Source organism: Polypterus senegalus, chromosome 15 (assembly GCF_016835505.1).
Source record: "Polypterus senegalus isolate Bchr_013 chromosome 15, ASM1683550v1, whole genome shotgun sequence".
NCBI classification, from domain to species: domain Eukaryota; kingdom Metazoa; phylum Chordata; class Cladistia; order Polypteriformes; family Polypteridae; genus Polypterus; species Polypterus senegalus.
In genome coordinates, this window is record NC_053168.1 from 97477586 (window position 1) to 97501651 (window position 24066).

Consider the following 24066-nt stretch of genomic DNA (forward strand, 5'->3'; position numbering starts at 1 on the left):
TAAAAATTGGACCCAAGCTTAATCTGTTCATGACTTGCTATAAAAATTGCCAGTTCACGCGATCAAAAGCCTTTTCAGCATCCAGGGAAAGGAATGAAGCAGGGCTGGGAAGGGAGGGAGATGAATTAATGACATGTGAAAGTCTTCTCATGTTATTTGAGGCTAACTGTGAATGTTTGAAACCAAACTGGTCAGGGTGGATTAATTTGCTAATGACTTTCTGTAAGCGGTGGGCCAAAACTTTAGCTAGTAGATTTTTATCTGTATTAATGAGAGAAAGGTGTCTGTAACTCTTACTCAGAATAGGGCCTTTACCTTGCTTCAAAAGTAATGTAATAACTGCAATATTAATACTAGTGTTTAAGTGGCCAGAGGAAGCAGCTGCACTGATCATCTCAAAAAGGGAATGGGAAAAGTGTTTCGAAAATGCAGAAGTTTTCTCAGGCGGAAGCCATGTCCATCCCTGGGGCCTTGCTTGTGCTCATTGAGTCAAACACCTCTTTAAGAGATGGGAGTATCTAGAAGAGAAGCCTCTTCCTTAGTAAGACAGGGGAATGGAAGTATGTTAGCAAATGATTTGATATATTGAGGGAGTGGTACCAGAGTTATCAATAAATAGTACAGAGTAGTAATCTACAAATTCATTATTCATTCAGGCCATGAGAAATCATTGGAGATCATTAGAAATCAAGGCAGATTTAGTATGGATAGATGGTATGGAGGTGAATGGGGAATTTTTCTTAATCCTAGCCAGAAGAAGTCTGCTTGGCCAGACCGCAGAGGCATAATAGCGAGCCCTAGTACAGTTGATTAAGAATTTAGATCTTTTGATTAAATGGGTATTAAGTTTGGATCTGGATTTAGCACTCAGTAATTCATGTCCTTTATTAACCATGAGGAGAGGGCATGCTCTTTCTAAGGATAAAAGGGACGTGTTGAATTTCCATCTCTGGGCACGACATGTTAAAAACTGCAGGATCAACTGTAAATTATTAAATGTGTGGTCAGCTATAACAGATGAGACCGATGAAGCATCTGAAACTTACAAAGCCAGGTTGTGTGATATGAAAATGTAATCAATTTCGAGACTGTGAATTGTGAAGGGAAGAGATAAAAGAGAATTCTCTTACTGAAGGATTAAGTAACAAAAATTAATTTATTAAAATAAGATTGGCAGTAAATTTACATAAAGAATATGTAGAGTGAGGTGTGTACTTGCCTACCAGTGGTGGAGATCTGTCTGACAATGGGTTTAAGGCGGTGTTTGCGTCAATACTGACTAGAAGATCACTTTCAGAGAACTTAAGAAGAAGGGGAAAAGGAGGGGTAAACCGAGTATAGCCATACGCAGAACTGAAGAGTAATTTACAACCTCCTAGCTCGGACTTCAAGTAACATAATCGACTTGCGTCATCGCTACCAGATAACACAACCTTAATTTGTAAGGAGTGGCGCAGCAGAATAAGAACACCACATCTCTTAGAGTGAGTGGAGGAGGATGCCGCAGCCCTGTAGAACTTATTATTACATCAGAAGTCATCCATGGCCAACAGGTGCATTTCCTGAATTAAAGCCACATCCACTGTCCACGTGGTGACAGTGGAGGAAATTGAGGAGGCAAGCGTGTTGCTGATCTGAGTTCAGGGCTCTGATGTTCCACGATATAATGTTAAGTTTTGCCCTAATTAGCATGAGAAAGAGACTGGCAGAAGATAGAATGGAAGAACAAGAAATGGAAGTAATAGTATGCTGTTTTGCGGCAATCGGTAATATCACAAACATAAAAACCAAAAGTCTCCTGAGCTCAGGTTCCCTCCCAAACCCACCCCAACTGACTCACAGTCTACCCCCAGTGCCAGAGACCCATAATAAAAAAACACATAACAGCAGAAGCAAGCAGAGATGCCCCAAACCACCCCCAGTACCCACCTATCTCATCCCTGACCGATCTTCAAACCACCGCTGGACTCAGGCCTCCGAGGATTGTAACAAAAAAGAACTACCATAAAATGAGAACAAGAAGAGAGGCGAAAAACCACCCACACCCCGATCCTCATCCTCAGCCACATAATTAATGAAAAGGAATGAATTATGTCTTGAAATAGTATGTGCGGTGCAAAGAACACACAGGACAAAATAATAATGCTGAAGACGCCATTAGGCCTAAACACCCCTACCGCCGCAAACCCATTGAACAGATAACTACACAGAAAGTTCCCAATTCCAAAATCAGTGTATGTTAACATAGCATAACATCAACATCATATGAACAATATGAAGGACAGTTCAAAAAGTGATTCCAGTCAATAATAAAAAATATTAGGATATATATAAGACAGAAACCAGGATGGCCACAACATGGCCTAAACTTGAACTTGACCAACAGTGTGTAAAATACAATGGTGTAAGTCAATGGAGATTTCTTCACGTGCCGGTTGAAACAAAGTTGTCAGTCACTGCAAGTGCTTCAGAGGGTGAGTTGAATAGGTGATGTGCTGAACCAAGACTTACTTTTAACTTTGCAGGATAGAGCAAAGATGGCTGAAGACCGGTGGCACAAGCTTTCTAGGCAAATAGGGCCATGGCTTTCCTTCACTGCGCAGTGACTGATCTGAAATCTGGGAAGAAGAGGATCCATGAGCCTTCGAAATAGATGCTTTGAACACAGTTTGCCTCAGACAGAAAGTGTCTGTGGTCCGAAAACCTCAGAAATTTTATTATAAGAGGCCATGGGTTAGCAGCATCAGCATGGCCAGCGTACACATGATGAGCCTGCATGATCTCCAGGGCAAAGTTTGGGAACCAGTTTTGCCACATTTGGGAGAGTGAAGTAAATCGCATTGTATTTCTCAGCCCCTTCTTTAAGTCCAACAATTCTTAAATTGTCTCTTCAAGACTTGTTTTCTTGATCGATCAGTTTTGTCTGTCAAGTCAGCAACTCCTTTATGGAGTGCCTTCATCTCCATATCTTGATGGAATACGGTGGATTGTACGGCTTGCTCAGTTTCTTCTGCTCCTCTTTAATAGCTTTCAGGTTGCCACATATTTCAGTGAAGTTTGCTCTGCACTGTATTATTCTGTGTAGTGATGTGTTCAAGGAGGAGATTTTTCATCAAGTCCCAGTAGGTGTCCATATTGGCACTGGATTCCGTTGGAGGATGTTTCAGCTTCTTTGGTGAATTAATAGGTGAGGAATGGGGTATCCAGCCTGAAGAAGACATCTGTTCTCGGTGACAGTGAGAAATATGGTACAGTCTGTCAATTTAATAGTAAAAGTAAGGTGAGAGGAAAAGTGGGTTTTGTTGGCATGAGTCAGAGTTCAAGCCCTAGGCAGCCATCCTGGTGAAGCGTCACGTGACTCTCTCCAACTCTGAAAATGCTGTAATGATAATTGTTCAAAGTTTTTCTCCAAATGGTTCTTTGTATCTGTCACATTCCCCAAACTTCAGTACTTACCATTAAAATTACTGTTGACACCAAAATGATCCAACTAATAGTCCAATTAAGACAAACCTAAAAACAGCCCTGTAGTTTATCTTTTTGTAATTCTGTTTCTTCTGTTGAGCATCTTCTAGTGTTCCAATTTTTATTTTGTGCTGTGCCTTTGTCGATAGTTTATCCAGTTGTCATGTGGAGTTTGCATCATCAATTTCTTTTAAGTTTCAGTGTATTTTTCATTTTCAGGATCCTATTCAGTACAGTGGTTTCCTCACCTGGATCCTAACTAGCATTATGCCGAAACTGAGTAGCTCTGGGTGCAATGTGGTTGTCTTCTTGTCCTCTTTTTTCCACTTTTCAGTAGTAGGATACACATCATAAATACTTCCGTTAATGTCCATTAGGTCTTAAACTTGCAAACCCATTGTACATTTATCAGATCAGGTAGCACTGAGGTGTGTATCACATTATTTTCCTTTCCTTGTAATACATTGTTTTGTATCATAGGAGTTTCAACCTGTAAATAATTTCTATCTTTATTATAAAGGTGTCTAATTAGTTCTGAGTACACTGGATATAATTAGTTCTTTTCAATATTTCCACTTGGGATGGAGTTTCAACTTCTACCCATCTGATTTTCTCTTGTGCTGTGATTGCTAATTTATGACGATTGTTCGGGTTTGATATTTGTGTGTCCCTCACTGTGTTTCTGTCGCAACTATCTCCTGGTCATTCCCTTTTCAGAAAAATCCCTACAGACAAAAAACAAGAAATGTAACCATGTATGCAGCTAACCATGTAAGTAAAAATATTTGGCTGAAAAACAATAAAGCCTTTAATTTATTGCTGTCTCTTTAGGCAGGAAAAGAATGGAGAGTCATCTCAACCTTCAGTCCTTCAAGGCCACCAGATACTCAGGCTTGCTGCCTTGGTGAACTTCCCATGGAAGGGCTGAGTGTTTCACAGAATAGGCCTATAGATTTCAATCCTGATCTGCAGAAGGTGAGTAAGAGTTTGCTGTCCACTAGTTTGAGTCCAGTTGGTAAAATAAGTTGAAATTTAACAGGAAGTGTGTTATTTTTTTAGGCTATTCATCTGTGCCATAATATGCTCTTGCTAAGCCTTTGTCAGACAGTACCATATCATTCTATAAAATGTTCTACCAGCAGAGGAGGTTTACCTCCTAAAAAGTCTTCCAACTAGACAGTCCTTTTCTTAGTTTTATTACTCAAATGTTTTAATTTTTGTTATTTCCTCTACTATTTCCTGGGTGCCTTTTACCTCCAGTTTCTTCTGACAGTTTTGTCATATGAGATTTCTATTGTGCTGCTTTATATTAACTTTAACAAACATTAATCATTGGATAATGCTTATACACCTCAGTCAAGTTATTTATGATATAAAACAGAGTTCCTAAACTGAGTTCTTAAGGGCTACAGTGGCCACAGTAGTACATACATAAACCCTTGACTCATATTTTAGGAAGTCACTGTGCACTGTGGAAATTTGGAAGGACTGGAAAATGACAAATATCCCAATATTTAAAAAGAGGGGAAGGATTTATTAAGGGTAAGATTGAGCAACACATGATAAGAACTGGAGACTTTCTAAACAATCAGCATGGGTTCAGAACAGGGAGGTCATATTTTACTAACAAGCTGGAATTCTATGAGGAAGCATCCATCCATCCATCCATCCATTTTCCAACCCGCTGAATTCGAACACAGGGTCACGGGGGTCTGCAGGAGCCAATCCCAGCCAACACAGGGCGCAAGGCAGGAACCAATCCCAGGCAGGGCGCCAACCCACCGCAGTATGAGGAAGCAACAAAAGAATAATCGAAGAACTTATGATGTTATTTATCTTGATGTGTCCCATGAGAGATTGTCTATCAAACTAAATGAAGTGGGAGTTCACGGTGATGTTTGCAGATGGGAGTAAAATTGGCTCAGACACAGGAAGAGAAGGGTTATGGTGAGGAACATTATCAGAATTGGTTGATGTTAAGAGTGATGTTTCACAGGGGTCAATGCTAGGGCCACTGCTATTTGTAATACAAATAAATTATTTTGATAGGAATTTAAATAACAAGGTTGTTTAATTTGCAGATAATACCAAGATAGGTGGATTTACAGATAATCTGTCATAAATTGAATCATTACAGAGGGATGTGGACAGCATACAGACTTGGGCAGATTTTTGGCAGATGAAATTTAATGTCAGTAAATGGAAAGTATTACACGTAGGAAGTAAAAATGTTAGGTTTGAATTCACAATGGGAAGACTGAAATTTGAAAGTACACTTTATGAGAACCATTTAGTATTCTGAAGCTGTTACAGTAAGAATTCTAACAGAATGTTAGGTTGTATAGCACAATGTGTAGAATACAAGTCCAATTGTTATGCTTAAGATTTATAACATGCTGGTAAGAACTCATCTGGAGTACGGCATGCAGTTTTAGTCTCCAGACTGCAGAAAGGACATAGCAGAGCTATAAAAGGTCCAGAGAAGAGCGACTAGGCTGATTCCAAGGCTACAGAGTGTGAGTTATGAGGAAAGATTAAATGAACTGAACCGTTTCAGTTTAAGCAAAAGAAGATTAAGAGGAGAACATGATTGAAGTACTTAAAATTATGAAGGGAAGTAGTACAGTGGATTGAGACTGTTATTTTAATATGAGTTCATCAAGAACACAGGGACACAGTTTAAAACTTGTTAAGGGTAAATTTTGCACAAACATTAGGAAGTTCTTCTTTACACAGAGAACCCTAGACACGTGAGACTTTCAAAACTAGACTTGATGTTTTTTAGAAGAATTAAGTGAATAGGACTGGTGAGCTTGGTTGGATTGAATGGCTTATTCTTGTTTAGATTGTTCTAATATTCTACTGTTTCTTCATGCGTTTCCTTTGATGTGGATTGTGGTGCAGGAATGGCTTCAGTCTTCTTTTATTCTGCAGAATCTGACTAAAGCCACAAGATAGAATCTGAAGTAAGAATAGGTGCAGATCCTAAAGGGTCTGATGCTATCTAACTATATTACCTGTTTTTTGAGACCCTAAATGATTTTGTATTTTTTTCTCTGTATTTGTCTGTTTATAAAAATATTATGAGACTGTACATAGTCCAGTTTCCTTAGTTTGATGTCATAATTTTAATATATACATGTACTTCATCTATTATGTTTCGATGAGTTCCATTGATATTATTAATCTAAAATATGTAACATAGTAACATAAGTAACAACATAAAAAATAGTGCTCATTTTAGCAAAAATCTTCAGTTAACATGTATAAGTGAGTTTAATTAGTTATTTTTCAGAGTATATTTGGGAGCTGCTCTTGTTCTTTTGAGAGAAGTTAAAAGAGAAGTTCATTATTTTTCAAGTCAAAGTTACTTGTTTACATTCATAGTATATATTATTTTGTTATATGAAATTGTGTTCAAGAGTAAAGCATTTTTATGCATTTTAAAAAAAATATCTAGGCTGCTCTTGTGCTTTATAATGAAGGTAAAGGAGGCTAGGTTTAACATGAAGACAAAAGCTTAAAAACTTACCTTTTTAAGCCAAGGGTGTTATTCAGTATTGATCTGCATCTTTAGATTACATAAATATTTCCAAACTGCGTTATCATGTCATTTTAGGATAAAAAAACAGCAAAATAATTTTTTGAGTGTTTTGTCATGTAAGGTCCCATGGTGACCACATTTTCCTCTTTTAGGATCATTATTGTGTAGACATTATGTCTACAATCCCATACACGTATCAATCTGTGATCAGGTACTTTAGCCCTACGGCAACCCCCTTCTGTTCTACATTTGTAATCTCAAGCAATTAAACAGAACAAAGAAACAGGCAGGAGTTACACATTTAATTATGCATTACTGAAAAAATGCCCAAAATACTTTTTTTTACAGCCTTAGCAGTAGTGCATCTTGCGTCCACAGGTGGCTCTCGGCTTATCTTCAGTCTAGATTGCTCTGCTTCCACATGGCCATTAAATAGAATTTTGAAAAAGGCCACATACCTGTCTCAGTATGGCTGCCGTGATAGAGTTGTCTTCATCATGGTCTTCTCTTCATGGCCAAATGATGAGAAAGAGAAGTAAGGCAAGGTGACCAGCTTTAAACCATTCTTAAACCAATATGGCATTGTAGTACAGAATGGCTTCTGATTCAAAACCAATCATAAACAGCCATACTTTAGACCAATAGAATTAATTTTCCAGTCTTTCCCTGACAGGTTACCAATGAAAGTGCTCAGATACAACTCATCCCCCAGTTGCTTTGTTTTGTCAGTTTTTGGCCTTCATGTGTTGAATGACTTTTAGGCTTTAAGCTCAAACACAACAGCAATTACCTTTGATGGTCTAATACAAGCTTCATCCCCTTCACCATAATTTTCACATTAAGAGTCAATCCTAAAGATCAGGGATTGTGGGGTTTGTTAGGTAATCATCAAAGCACTACTGTTCTCATCAGTGAAGTAAAACATGCCTCCCAAAACACTGATATGACTTGTGGTTTGTTAGCTTACAAATAAAGACATGCAAAATATTTATCAACTTGTATTCTACAAATCAGTCCTCTACAGTGAGATTTAGCCATTTTAGAAGATTGGCCATTTTTAAAGAAGATTAGCTATGCACTTCTTTCACTCCAAGGCAAACTTTAGTGGTAGGGGTATGGTTTAATCTGGAAAAGTAATTTCCAGTCGACATTGTTGAGTATTCTACTGTTATATTCTGCTCTGTATTTCTAAAATTTTTATTATTATGCTCTATTAAGGATTTGTCCTGTTCTGTGTATTGTATTGTATTGACCCCCTTCTTTTGACACCACTGCACGCCCAACCTACCTGGAAAGGGGTCTCTCTTTGAACTGCCTTTCTCAAGGTTTCTTCCATTTTACCCTACAAAGTTTTTTTTGGGAGTTTTTCCTTGTCTTCTCAGAAAGTCAAGGCTGGGGGGCTGTCAAGAGGCAGGGCCTGTTAAAGCCCATTGTGGCACTTCCTGTGTGATTTTGGGCTATACAAAAATAAACTGTGTTGTATTGTATTGATTTCTGGTTATGAATTGCTGTCTCTGTTCTGTAGAGAACTAGACAATAAGCACTGGAAAAGTGACACCTTTACTCACAGTCTTTTATTATGCTGAAGCTTTTTTACACCATTACAAAATTTTATTGCCTTATTTTGCTGATTGCCTACTGCTGCCACTACCATTATACATGCATGTGATTTGGTAGTCTAGTGAGAGAAGGGTTGAGCAAGTGCATAGCATGCAATGAAGTACTGATAGGCATGCATTTAGATGTAATCAGGTTGAAATTTAATATGTTTAGTACATTTGGTTTATCTTAGATATTGTGATAGTGAAGAGTTGTCATTATTGCCTCACAGCACCAAGATCTGCATGGAGTGTGCACATACTCCCTTGTGTGTTTATGAATTGATTGGTATCAGTGAGTGTCAGTGAGTATATACACTCAAAAACAGTTCTTTGATTTCCATATCCTTTAGGAAGAGCAACGCAGCATATGCTATTCAATCTTAAAACCAGTTTGTGTTGCCTCAGTTTTTTTCATTGTGGTTTTTCTGTATTGCACATTCTGCCTTGTTCATCCTTCCATCCATCCATTACCCAACCCGCTATATCCTAATTACTGGGTCATGGGGGTCTGCTGGAGCCAATTCCAGCCAACAAAGGGCACAAGGCACAAAACAAACCCTGGGCAGGGTGCCAGCCCTCTGCAGGGCACACCCACACCCACACACCAAATACACACTAGGGACAATTTAGGATCGCCAATGCACCTAACCTGTATGTCTTTGGACTGTGGGAGGAAACCGGAGCACCTGGAGGAAACCCACGCAGACATGGGGAGAACATGCAAACTCCACGCAGGGAGGACCCGGGAAGCAAACCCAGGTTTCCTAACTGCGAGGCAGCAGCACTACTACAAACAATGCGAAATAATGCTGAGCAAAATGCATGTTTCTAATGACCAATTAGTCAGGATAAAAGTCAGTTCAGAGTGCACAGGTGGCACATGTGCATCTGTCTACAATAGACAGAAACATACAGAGAGGCAGAGGGGGAAGAGTTTGTGTGAGAGTTGGTGGACGAGGAGGAAGGGGACAAGGAAGGCCAAGAACAATCATTACTGATGAAATTTGGGCAACTGTTGTACACCATGTCCTTGTTCATGGGATGACAATGAGGGAAGCTGGACAAAGAGTCCAACCCAATTTGAGCAGGTTCTCTGTGGCCAGTATCCTCAGGACATCCAGAGAAGAGAACAGATAATTGTTCCGTACTGTAGAACATTTGACATACACTATACTATACTGTAAATACTGTAATGTTCATTACAATACCTTTTTTACTGACTGTATATATTTGTAAGTGCATTGTCAGTTCTGTAGAAATGAAGCACGGCCAAATGAGGGTGGAAGGACAGCTCTGTTCTCCCAACAACAAGAAGCACTCATTGTTGACATGGTGCTTCAAAATAATGCTATCCGACTCTGTGAAATCCAGAAGAGAGTGATTGAAGACATTGTCAACTTTGATGGAATCAACAGTGTGTCTCTGTCAACTTTAACGCAACAGACTTAGCATGAAACAGGTGTACAGAGTATCCTTTGAGTGCAACTCTTCAAGAGTTGAAGATCTAAGACATCAGTATGTGCAAGTAAGTGCAACTGAGGAAGAAACCCCAAGCCCACCCCTCCCCACAGAGGAAGACAGGACAAGTTCAATCAATTTAATTTTTATTTAGTGACAGATAAGTACTGTACCTGGATTCTGCGTTATGAGGCAGAAGAGCAAAGTTACATTTTTCGATTGGCTTTTTCTAATTTCTTCTTCCTCCCCCTTCCCCTTACTTAATCAAAAAGCATAATATTGTTTACTTAAGCATTTTATTTTATTATGCTAATGGGCCATCTGTTCTTATTTTTTTCACTTGTCAGATAGACCCTAAAGAAGGAAATGCCATCTTTCCTGTGTCAAATAGACACATTCCTAAAGAAACTGGAAATTTTCCTGGGTCAGCTTACTGCACTTTGTTATGACAAATGCCTGCATGAATAACCTGCCATTATAGCAAAACGGCTTTTTCAGCTATTAACCCTAAGTAGCTTGCAAGCAGTTAATTTTTCTTTCATATAACCTACACACACTTTCAGCACTGATGCTTCCTGTACAATTCTATGCTTATCGGCCTACTGTTACTGTAGGCTAGTAGTTACTATCTTTACAGTACTGTGTACTATGCTGTAATGTATGGAAATCTGGAGTGCATATACTGTAAATACACTATTGCAGAGGTCTGCCTTTTTGTATCACTTACTGTATTAAACTACTTATCTATTTCTATAGAGAGTGTTTGCACTGGAGTCCATGGAAAGGCCCCAGGAATACATTTTCATAGGTGAATCAGGGTTCAATTTGGCGAAAAGGAGGCTGAGAGGCAGGAACATAATTGGTCAATGTGCCATTGAGGAAGTCCCTGGCTGGTGTGGTGGCAATGTCACCCTTTGTGCAGCCATAAGTAACTGGGGGGTTCTCCATCGACATATAAACCTTGGGCTATATAACACCGAACATCTTCTTACATTTCTGGGTGGTCTACGGGATATTATGTCTGTGCGTGAGCAGCTGGATCAGCAAGCAGTGCATCTTGTATATGTCATAGTTTGGGACAATGTGAGCTTTCACCGTGCAGTCCTGATAAATGAGTTGTTCTCCGACAACCAGCGCTTCATAAAGGTCTTCTTCCACCTTATAGCCCCTTCCTGAATCCAGTAGAGGAGTTCTTCTCTTTGTGGTGGTGAAAGGTCTATCACTGACAGCCCTACAACAGGGAAACTTTATTGAAGACAATGGAATATGCCAGTATTGATATAACTGTGGAGTCTTGTCAAGACTGGATTCAGCATATCAAAGTGTTTCTCCCTTGTTGCCTGGCAAGGGAAAATATTGATGTGGATGATGTCCTTTGGCCAGATCCTACACAAAGACATGATGTTGGAGAATGAATCTCAGTGACAGTGATTGTGCAGTAATGTGCTTGTCATTTAGTTTTTTTTCTGTTTTTTGTTATGAAAGTGCTGAATGTAGACACTTTGCTTACAATCATTTTTTTGCTAAATGCATTTACAATAAACATTCTCTGTTACCTACATGCCATAGATGCTGCGTTTTACACTGTATTATGTTGTGTGTAACGAATGCTCTGTGATGAATATATTTATACTTGCTGTGTGTATGATCTGAACACATTGTTTGGTTTTGAACACAGGATAACTGGTTTTGAGGTGATAGTTTGGTTTTGATAAGAAAGTCTGGGGTTTTGTGAATGTAGTTTGAATTTTCGGATTTTTGTTTAAGGTTTTGAGAAAATGGGTGGAGGTTTCAAGAAATGTGTTTTAGCAACTGAAAAAAACTGTAATACGCACTCTTAAGCTTCTGAATTTGGTGGTTTGGGGTTACAGTGTGGTGTGATGTGGGTAGCCAGAACTCCACCTGTAATGCCTGCTGCAAGCAGTCAGATAACCTAGAAACATATCATTACTGCAAAAAAACAGTACAAAGAACCTATGGTAACATGTATTATTTACAGTTACTTTGGTTGTCACAATCATGCCTCAGAAATGCAAAGGTCACATTGTGGCACTCCTTGTGTGATTTTGAGCTATGCAAATAATAAATTTGTGTTGTTAAATCAAAACCTTTGCTACCAAGTGGATGTTAAAGGCTTTTGCTTTTTTGTTGGACCCTGGTGTCCTTTACTGAACTTATTATTTTTTAATGCTGGGTGTTCTTCCAGTTAATAATATCAGATTGTTTGGGAAAGATGTACAGTCTATATTAATTAGCCATTCTAATTCATATTGACAGGGTCTTCCAATTTGCATTGATCAGCTTTCAGAGTTAATATGAAGTAGTTGTTCAACTTTGTATTTCCTTAGTTTGTATTAGCAGGATCTACCATTTTTTAACCTTCTTTTTTTTATATTAGATAATTCTATCAGCATATAACAGAACACTTTCTAATCTACTTTTTAATATCAAGAAAAAACAATCCTGTTAATTACTTGAAAGAGGTCCCCAGTATAGTGTTCTACTGTGTACTCAGAGAGCTGTTCTCTTTTATATTTGGGAGTTCTTGAATTATTTAATAAGGCTATATATATAATCTTGCCTGTTTATAGTGTGCAGCATTTCTACTTTATAAATTTCACTTTTATATCAATCAGCTGATCTAGTTTATAATTGGTAGTACACACCATACCTCTTTTACAGTCTGTAATCTCTCATATTGTGTAGCGCTTTTGCTTGCCTCATATTCTGTTCTATAGTATTTAGTGAGGGTTGTTTTTCCATGGCTAAGAGATATGATTTTCTGTTCTGAAAATACTTCTTAGACTGTTTTAAATAATATTGCTTATTTTTATGGCTATGCTGTCATCTAGGCATTTTTGATGTTATGTTTTCTGTTTGTAGGGTTATAAATTTCAATATTTTCTTAGTGTTTCTGTTTGCTGACTACTGCTTTGAATTTTTCTCTGTAACCCTGCCTGTCTTTGACACTTTTCTGCACTTTATTGATATTGTTGAAGTGGTGCCTCTGCTGAATATTTTCAAGACTAATGTAGCATAAACTTAGACTTATGAATCTGATTGCTACATGAAGAAAACCTTACAGTGAAAAACAAGACCTGATAGGAACAAATGCTGTGACATTTGCATATAAATACCCGTGCACTCTTTTGGCTCACCAGAATTTTTGCATTTTAAAGATGCTGAATGGGGAGTTGAAGCAACTCTACACGGCTATCACCAGAGCTCGAGTGAACTTGTGGCTGTTTGATGAAAATCTTGAAAAGCGAGGCCCTGCATTTGAATTCTTTGTTAAGGAAGGATATGTACAAGTTGTCACGACAGATGAAGACTTGGGTATGATTTCCATGCATACTTTTGTGTAGTTGAGTGTTTTGAATACAATTTGAAGTTCAACTGTGTTATTGTAAGTAGTTAAATGAAATCTCAGTTGTGCTAAAGAACAAGAACTTTGTAGCACATGCCATAGTCCTTCCTCACTTTAATTAGTTAATTCTGCGAAAATGATCTGCATTCTGATATAATGTAATAAAATATACTTTGGGTCAGTAAAAGTTTTTTTGGGACAGTGTATAACATAATTTTAGGGGTTTCTGGAAGAGACTTTAGTTGTGGGAGAAAGTAAGAGTCAGCAGTCCTGTTTGTGGTGGGTAGGGCTAGACTCCTCTGCAGTGGAATTTTGGGTGAAACAAGGGTTGACATAAATTCTGTTAGGAATTCATTCTGCAGAGAAAAGCTGAATCTTAAAGAAAAGAGGTTGTTTAGAGAGGTGTTTTTGGGTTTCTAAACAAAGCATGGATTTTCACCTGATGCTAGCAAAGTGGAAATTACACTCCTAGTTATTACAATTCATGTTTTTTTAAAAGAACTTGTGTTGTTTGTTTTGACCACCAATTGTTACTCTTCATCATTCTGGGATGCAGAGTTTATATCAAACCAACTGAAACTATGTGAGAATGCTGTTCTGTACAGTTTCAATTTGCAATGCAGATTTAAAAGGTATAACTATCATTTATTCAAAAATGTGTGCCTCTTCCTGCAGAGCTTGATGACAGCATGTTTATTAAATCCTCCACACAGCAGGAGTGGATTGGTAGAGGAGACTATTTTGCAAAGCACCACTGTTGGACAGTAAGTGTCGCTTGTAAAACATTTTATAAAAGCATAGTTTAAATTTTTACATATATTTTTTTTTAAACATTACTTTTGTGGTATTCTTTTTCAATGAAGGTTGCTGCAAAATGTTATCAGAAAGGAGGTGACAAGAACAAGGAGAAGCTAGCATTGGCCAATGATTCTGTTCTCAATTTGAGATCCAAAAAAGTAACTCCAAGGTGAGTCTTGCCAAAAAGAGTATAGCATCCTTATTGTAAAATATGACTAGCTGTCCTAGTGATTAGCCTGGAGTTATGGCCTTCTCATCCATGAACATCTTTACTTATACATGTAGTATTTCTATAGCCGCGTCTCTTCCAGGTTCCCTAACTCAATACAGCATAAGTCAAACACATGACAAAAGTAATTTCTGTCCAATAAACTTTGCTTTAAAAAAGTTTAGTGAAAATCTACAAAGAAACAAATCATGACAATTCAAAAAAAAAAAGTTATTACGCACACAGAATAAAAGGGAAAAAAGTTTGTTCTACAAACTTAGTTTTTTCTTGTAAAGCTTCATTTACTTTCTATCCTTAAAGTTTGAGTTATTTCTCAATGGCAAACTTACATATTCTTTGCATAATACATTCAGGGTGTTCTATATGTACAGCACGTTCAATAGGATTCAAAACTGTTTGGCCTCCATGCTTTGCTTTTGCAGATCTTAAACTGGTACTAATTTGTAGTCAGAGGGACAAGAAATACTTAGAATATTCCATTTAAAGTTTAGCTTATGGGGGTTATATTAGAACCTCCCATTATCTATGCTGTTTTATATTTAGGCAAACATAACTAAGAAAATATTTCTATGAATTGTCACAAGAAGACTCCAGACAATTAAAAAGGTTAGGGGCAGCCACTCGTATATTATGATCCTGGCTGCAAAAGGCTGAAAAATAATTGAGTAGTTTATAAGACTGAGCTCAAAACGGAACTGAATACGTGGAGGTAAGATGGTGGTGTAAGGGCTGGTGGAGGAAATGATGTCATCCACGTCGAAACCAGAAGTGACATTATCAGAACTGTCGGAACCGGAAGTGATGTCATCAGAGATGCTGGGACCTGATGGGATTTTTCGGGAATGGTCTGCAAGGAACTGAGAGAGACAGTCAGCACACTCCACTACCCCCTGGTCTAATGTAGCTGCCTCCTAATTGCATGTATGTGACACAATTTAACATAACTTTACTAACAAATAACTCTTACATTTTCCACTCTCAAGGTTTAGTGTCTTGTTAATTGTGTCACAAACATATGTCTGTTGGCATATACAGCACAAAACACTTTATTTTGTAAAAGTTAGAGAAGTCTGAAGTCAGCTCCAGTTGAGAAAAAAATGCCATGCTATGCTACTTGGTGGAATGATTTTTTTTTTCTTTTTGCAGGGAGTTGCAACTGGAATACCTGCAGCTTTCCAAAATATACCTTGAATGTAATGCCCCAAAGTTGTCAATGAAATGCCTGAAAAATGCAAAGGAGTATGATCTGTGTGGCCAACTGTGTGAGAGATTAGGAAAGGTACAACATATTATTCCTTTTTATATTTTTATATTTTGTTTAAACCAGTACTGAGCTTCTTGTTCTACTAATATTTATCCTCCTGACATGGACCACTCCTTCTTCTTAGCTTCATGCTGTTAGGATCAACAAGTATGTTAAATAAAAATTATTAATTTATATAAAATATGCTTTTGATTTGCCAAAAATCCGAGCAGCAACAGTAAGACAGACAATTAATACAGTATAAGATTTAACAAAGCACTTACAAGCCCTTTCATTATTCTGGAAACATAATCAATTTGTAATCATTTCATGTTGAGCTCAGAGGAGCTTATCCAGTCAAGTTGGCTCTCACGGGCAGCATTAGCCCCTTTCTCCATTAACTAACCCCCTAGAAAAAGGACAAAATAAATGTGTTCAAAGATGACAAGTAAACTGTAATAAATTTATAACTGCTACAAGGAATGAAAAAAAAGAATATGAAAAGACTTGTTCCAAGCCGACTGTTATATTGCTGTAATGTGACTGACATGATATGAAATATCAATTTGTGTGACATTGCCTAAAAGACATCAATATGAGACCAAACCCTCTTAACATCTTGACATTGTTGCTATCTTGGATCCCTGCAACAATGTCAGATTGCTTGCCAAACAATATAAATGGAAAAAAGAAAATAAGTGATGTAAATTATAACACCTTGAAACAACTGTAGAATTTGATACTTTACTCTTACTCAGAAATTAATGAAAGTGATTGCATTCATATTTATTAAATTAATATCTTTACTGTTAGCAACACCTATTATTGAATTTTTTTTAGAACTCTCTTGCTTTTATTACTGGTGTACTTTGGTGAGTCGCAGCAGTTAATGACCAATTTGGCTTGATCATCAGTCTACATGAAACCATAACTTTGGCCAAGATATCTTTGGTCAAGCAGCTTCCTGTATATTGTACTGTGGTTCAGTTGCAAGAAAAGGGGGAGCAAAAAGGAAAATTATCATCATTGGCATTGCCTGTTTTTTTGTTAATGTTGTTAATTTTACTGTACAGTGCTGTACAGTTCTATTTACATATTTTAATCATTAACATGCAATTTTCACATAGGGATAGTTCTACTAATGTAAATACCTTACATTAACATGTAAGAGTATATTTGTATGTTTTTGAAGAACCGTTCAAGTCTGAAGAATGGTTCAGTATTTTTCCAATTTTGGCGTCCACTGCAAATTTATACATTTTCTTACTATGTTGTAATCCATGCTACTTTACATAAAATAAAGCTCAACTTTCCTCACCATTTAATACATTTACTCTTTTCTGCTCGCTTGCTCATTTGCCCCTTAATTGTTTTGAAATCCAATTTCTAACTGCCTGTGGCAGTGCAATGCTTTTTGCAAATATATCGAAATACTGTAGTTACATTTGCTCTGCCTACATCTTCTCATTAAGTTGTCAATTTAAACAGTCTTTGCCAGTTGCCTTAATCAGAATCATCCACTCTTAATCTGTGCTGAATTTGATTTGCATTACCCTATTTGCATACAAACAGTTTTTTTTTAGTTTATTTCTTAGTTTTAATCTTAGATGGCATAGATGTAAGACCTTGGGATCTATATGTTCTTTGACACATTTTATCCCACTTCTTGTGTTTCCTCAGATAACAGCTGTTTTGTTTTATCAGAATTAATAGCTGGAGTTTGTTTACCTGTGGTTTAATAATTAACACCTTTCATTCTTTTTTGCACTGACCCAGGGATCTGTTGTAACTAGTGGCTGAAATATATCAGACTTCTGTTTTATGTCTTCATGAGCTATTCCATATTTTGTTGCTTTGTAAACATTTTCATTGGCTGTTTCCTGTTTATTTTCAGTGATTTTTCCTCTTGTTAACTTTTTGGGCTTTGAAATTTACCTTTTTCTGCATTTTGCTGGGCTGTATCATGGTGTAGCAGTTAATGCTGCTGTCTCACACCATGCAAAATGATAAATGTTAGGTTAAATGCTGGTTCTAAATCGGCTATTTGAGTTTAGGTGTGCATAAGCATTTTCTACCCTTTATCCAGGTTTACTTACTGCCTTGTGCTCAATTGTACTTGTACAGGCTCTGGTGCCAGTGACTGTGAGCAAAAAAATTGATTTCTTGATGGATACAGCTAGCAGGATTAGTATGTTTTTTGGTACTTGTCTAAATTTTAATTGCATGTTTTTTTTCCTTAATATTTAAGATATTTTATTGAACTTTAGTTGTAATTTCTTGCATTCATAATGTTTTTTGTATATTTTTTCTGTGTTTTGTGCTGTTTTATTGTTTTCAAAAGTTGAATGTTTACAAATTATATATCTTTGTTTTTGTGTGCATTGATGTATTTTCAAATATTGTTTCAAATTTAATCTTGCTTTAATTGCTTTTTCTTAAAGAATAAATCACATCTTTTTCTCATACTTTGCTTTTGTTGTTAGAAAAGGCATGGTCTATTCAGGCACTACCCTATGTTGAAGCTGAGTCTGTTACAGCAAGGTTATTATAGTTCATGAAAACTAAAATCAAAACTGAAATTATTATTAAAAAAACATTTTCGTAAACTGAAATAAAATAATTACCAAAACCGAAATGAAAAACTAAAACTAAACGAAACTATTAAAGTAGCTGGAAAGACTAACTGAAATAAAATAATAATTTACTAAAATATTTTTAGTTTTCATTTTTGAATGAATATTCTTGTTGTTTGCCTTTAACCCATATAAGTCTTAACTTTAAAACAGAAAGTCATTCACCACAAGCTGCCTGCACATTTTCATCGAGTGAAGGGTGGCTGGTGATGGAGGGCAAGTGTTCACACAGCATTTGTGGTGACAGAGCAAGCTGAATGTGGGCGCGTAAAGTGTGTGAAATAGAAAGCGATTTACGTGCCGCCTTTCTTTGTGCTTGTTATATATCAAGATGTAATTCAAACGGCTGTAATCAGAATGTGCTGGTCAACAAAACCTTTACTATATGGACAGAAAAATCATGAATGAGTAACGTTTCAGTTTATTTCTAAGGTGACTGCTTTTTGTTGACAGCAATTCATCTGCCACTTCGCACAGGAGAAATCGTTTTTACTTTCTCATATATGAAGTATAGAGAAAGTATAGTAATCATGAAAAAATTTGACCTCGATATTTTGATGAATCTTGACGTTATAGACCTCCCGGAGTTCAAAACTTTTTTGGAATGGTGTGTGCGCATGCGTGCATGTGTATGTAAACACGGTAACTCATGCAACTAGATAGACAGATGAAATTCGACATGTTGTTGTTACACCACAATTGTAGATCTGTATTAACTTTTTGGTCAAATCCACCACCCAGAAGTGGTACTTTACCTGAAAGCATACTCGATTTTTTTTTTTATTCATGCAGCTGCAGAGTCCAATTTATTCAACTTTACTTTTATAAGTAAACTAGCAAAATACCCGCGCTTCGTAGCAGAGAAGTAGTGTGTTAAAGAAGTTATGAAAAAGAAAAGGAAACATTTTAAAAATAACGTAACATGATTGTCAATGTAATTGTTTTGTCACTGTTATGAGTGTTGCTGTCATATATATATATTGTTGCAGTAGGGGGGCACTATCGCTCCCTTGAACCCTCAGGTACCACGCTAAACACCAGGTAAAAGTGCAATAATTATTCTTTTTATTATAAGAATTACGTGCACTAAACACCATCCACTCCACACTACTCATAAATAACAATACTCAATAATAAATCCAATAACTCACAATCCTCCACTCCCAGACGCGTTGCCCTCCTACCACCCAGCTCAGCTCGCCGTCTGGGAGCTCCTATAGTCCTATTATACTCCCTGACCCGGAGGTGTTCCTACCCAACAGTCCACAATTCCTTATTCCTTCCGGGTCAGGGTAAATAGTCCTTATCTTCACCATGGAAGCACGTTGTTTCTTCCTGTCACAGGATTATGATGTACTTCCGGGTTATAGGGCATATACAAGTCCATGAGCCTCCCTACAGCGACTCCTTGTGGTCCCCAATGTATCCAGCAGGGCTGGGTATAAAAACTACAGAGTCCACGAGGCCCTGCTGGAACTCGGGACACGTCTATGCTGTCGGGAGAGCTCCTCCTGGCGGCCTGGGGGTGAGGACCGGAATATGAAGCCGGCCATCCACCACAATATACACACACACACACACAGACACACACACATATAAACATATATACATATACATATCTACATATCTACACATACACATATCTATATATATACACATCTACATATATATATTGTGGAGGACTACCGGCTTTCCATGCCGGTCCTCACCCCCAGGCCGCTAGGAGGAGCTCTACCGACAGCAGGATCATGCCCCGAGGTCCAGCAGGGCCTCATGGACTTTGTAGTATTTTTACACAGCCCTGCTGGATACCTTGGGGGCCACCAGGAGTCGCTGTGGGGGGACTTATGGGCTCTGTCGTGCCTTATGACCCAGGAGTACGTCACGGTAACGTGACAGGAAGGAACGACTTGCTCCCGGGGTGAAGAAAAGGACTGTTTGCTCTGACCCAGAAGGAATGAGGAACTGTGGTCTGTTGGGACAGGAACACCACCGGGTCAGAGGCTATAAAAGGGCAGTGCCTCGCTCCAGACAATGAGCTGAGCTGGGTGGTAGGAAGGCAACGCGTCTGGGAGTGGAGGATTGTGATTATTGATGTAATATTATTGGAGTATTTGGGAGTGGAGAGTGCTTTGTGCACAATTATTATTATAATAAATAATTATTGGACTTTTACCTGGTGTCTGACGTGGTGTCTGAGGGTGCAAGGGTGCAAGCAAGCACTTAATCTGTCACAATATACATATATATATACACATATCAACATATATATACACACTAGCAAAATACCAGCCTTGTGAGATGAATGTGTTAAAGAAGCAATGAAAAAGAAAAGGAAACATTTTGAAAATAACGTAACCTGATTGTCAATGTAATTGCTTTGTCACTGTTGTGAGTGATGAGTGTTGTTGTCATATATATATATATATATATACACATATACATATATATATATACACATATATATATATATACATGTATATATATTTATTTATTTACACACACACACAAACATATATATATACACACAAATACATATATATACATATACATACATATCTACATATATACACACACAGCTATTTCGTATCAGTGCAATACGCTGCTTGTTAAAACGGATAACTCCTGCTCTTACGTGCAAGTCTGCGTGGATATTATGAACTATCGTATTTGTTCAAGTTCTTTTTAAATTTTAAATAGAAGGAATTTTTATTTAGTCGACAGAAATATCTTTGGTCCTGCGGTGGGTTGGCACCCTGCCCAGGATTGGTTCCTGCCTTGTGCCCTGTGTTGGCTGGGATTGGCTCCAGCAGACCCCCGTGACCCTGTATTCGGATTCAGCGGGTTAGATAATGGATGGATGGAAATATCTTTGGTAGGAATGGTAAAAACAGACAGGAATATTATTCCTGAATAAATCAACTCAAACCTTAAACAACTTATAATATTTTGCTCTCCATAAAAATATATCCTGTCTAAATTATACAAGTTAGAAATAAAGTAAACGTTAAAAGAACAAACATTCAAATTTCTTTACTCTTATGTAATTTAATATAAAAAATAAACTTAGATTTTAAATATCCCAAAAGATTTTGCTCTCCATAAAAATATATCCTGTCAAAATTATACAAATTCAAATATGAACATGCTGCATAACAAAACCTGGAAATATAAATAAAATGTGTTCCTTTCAGCAATAACAAATCAAATCATTCAGTTGTCTTTGCTCATATGTCATTTTAGAGCTGGACGCCTGGCATCTTTTTTTGGCAACAGGTTCGTTTAGGTTTGGTGTGAGGTTCTGTGTTGTGGAGATTCTCAGGATGGATTGCAGGTGCTCATCAGTGAGGCGACTCCTGTGTGCTGTTTTGTTAGTCTTTATCACTGAGAAGAGCTTCTCACACAGATATGTGCTACCAAACATGCACAAGGTTCGAGCCACATGTAGACGGACTTTTTGTTCTTCAAAGTCACCAAAGCGCCGTGCAAACTCAGTGCGCGCGCTCAGTTTATCAGCAAAGTGCGATTTGGGAACACCGTAGTGACGACTTGGTTTAACATTACTTGGCAACAGGGTTGCACTGGTGCATTTGTGTCTCCCATAAAAGCAGCTTCACTTGAAATCACTTTGTGATTGTGCACGGGTAAAAACGTCCGCTGAAGTGTCAGATTCTTATTTAATTCTTCTGCTTTCTGTATCTTCTGCATTGCATTCAGGTTACCCTGATGTTTTGTCTCATAGTGCCGTCTTAGATTAAATTCTGTAATTACAGCCACATTAGCTCCACAAATGAGACACACGGGTTCAGTAAACATATACTCAGCCTCCCATCGGTTTTTAAAGGCTCTATTTTCAGAATCAACTTTTCTCTTCAGCATCGTGTGAGCTAGCTTCGCAATAACTTGCAGCATCATAAGCTAGACTTGATTAACGTGGTAAGTGTTCGGCAAGGCAGCTGAAGCGTTGCTGCATTATGGGATCTGTAGTTTATTGTGTTACCAGCGCTTCATATACCGGGCCATTAATAACAATAATACAGTATATAAAATGATCTCGGGCGGATATAATTACGCCGGGCGGATGTGGCCCTGCCCTTGAGTTTGACACATATGGACTAAATAGAACTTGAAAAGATATATTTTTTCAAATGTGATCGCGCAATTCAGATAGAGTTGGCGCACTACAGCCTGCATGCCTCAATAAGTCATCCTCCCTCGCTCTTACTTTTTTACCGTTCATCTAATGAATACACTGAGTATGGCTTTACCAAAACAATCATTGATGGCGAATAAAGTATCCATTATTAGTATGTAGATCGGGATATATATATACATATATATATACCCGCGTATCATATGAGAAGTAGTGTGTTAAAAAGCTAGAAAAGAAAAGGGAACATTTTAAAAATAGCGTAACATGACTGTCAATACACAGTATTTGTTTTGTGAGTGTTACTGAGTGTTGCTGTCATCAAGGATTTGATTATCATTATTTCTTTCAATCAGGTTCGTATTTGTAGGATGTGTTGTGTTCAAGTTACATTCCGTGTTTGTCAATCGTTGTAAAGATGACAGGTTTCATTCATCGATTCGTTTCTTACTGCATCAATAAACAGCTCGTCTTCTTCTTTATCTGAGACCTGACACACTGCATGCACGGGTTTTTACACTGTCTTCCTTTAGCGGGACATTGACTTTTTCCACCGTGTGCTTTGTTTCCGCAGTAGCTGGATTTATGAATATGCTTGTATCAGGCGCTTCATATTTTTGCTGCCTTTTCAATTGTGTAATTCGGTTTTGTTCAGCGCTCTTTGGAACTGTTGCTTTTTATCTGTGCACTGCGTCAGTTCACGTGAGCCGCTCGGTGTACATGCATCGAAGGTTCCCAGCTGTGCTGGTGCCATCTCGTGCGATGTCCATGGCTGTATTTAATGTTACCTTAGTCCTTTCTCTCGCAGTTTCGCTGAGTTTGTGTCAAACACCACCCTGACCATCTCATCTTCCTCTCCATAAGCACAGTCCTTCGCCCGTGAATATTTAGTGGGAGTTTGCTATTGGATTGCGCTGACGGACGGCCTTATATGGGCAGGCACTAAATTACAAACGCCAGCGGCAGCCTGTCTATGAACTTAATTTAAAGTGTAGGTTTACATCGTGCTTTGTTTCAGTAGCAGAACTCATGAATATGGTTGTATATGTCACTCGCTCGCTTCTTATTGTTTCGCTGCCTTCTCAATTATATAATGCATGTCTTCCTGGTTTTCTATGTACTGCGTGATTACGTGGAAGGCGTGATGATGTCACACGAAACTCCGCCCCCACGACGTTCAAGATCATCTCCATTACAATAAATGGAGAAAAACAGCTTCCAGTTATGACCATTACGCGTAGAATTTCGATATAAAACCTGCCCAACTTTTGTAAGGAAGCTGTAAGGAATGAACCTGCCAAATTTCAGCCTTCTACCTACACGGGAAGTTTGAGAATTAGTGTGGAGTCAGTGAGTGAGTGAGTGAGTGAGTGAGTGAGTGAGTGAGTGAGGGCTTTGCCTTTTATTAGTATAGATAACAACATATATATACACATACATATACACACATACATATACATATATACATATACACATACATACGTACAGATAAATATACATATATATATATATACATACACACACACATATATATATACACACAGACACATATATATATACATATATATACAGATCTAC

At 37.8% G+C, this 24066-nt stretch overlaps 1 protein-coding gene across 2 annotated transcripts in view; it reads left to right on the forward strand.

Moving 5' to 3' along the window:
• Window positions 1-24066, forward strand: part of LOC120515738 (TPR and ankyrin repeat-containing protein 1-like) — a 220052-nt gene that overhangs the window by 136586 nt on the left and 59400 nt on the right. For both annotated transcript variants that reach the window (XM_039737015.1, XM_039737016.1), the window contains exons 16-20: window positions 4297-4440; window positions 13248-13404; window positions 14111-14199; window positions 14299-14402; window positions 15609-15741. In XM_039737015.1, the coding sequence (XP_039592949.1) occupies window positions 4297-4440; window positions 13248-13404; window positions 14111-14199; window positions 14299-14402; window positions 15609-15741 (627 nt within the window). The remainder of the gene's footprint in view (window positions 1-4296; window positions 4441-13247; window positions 13405-14110; window positions 14200-14298; window positions 14403-15608; window positions 15742-24066) is intronic.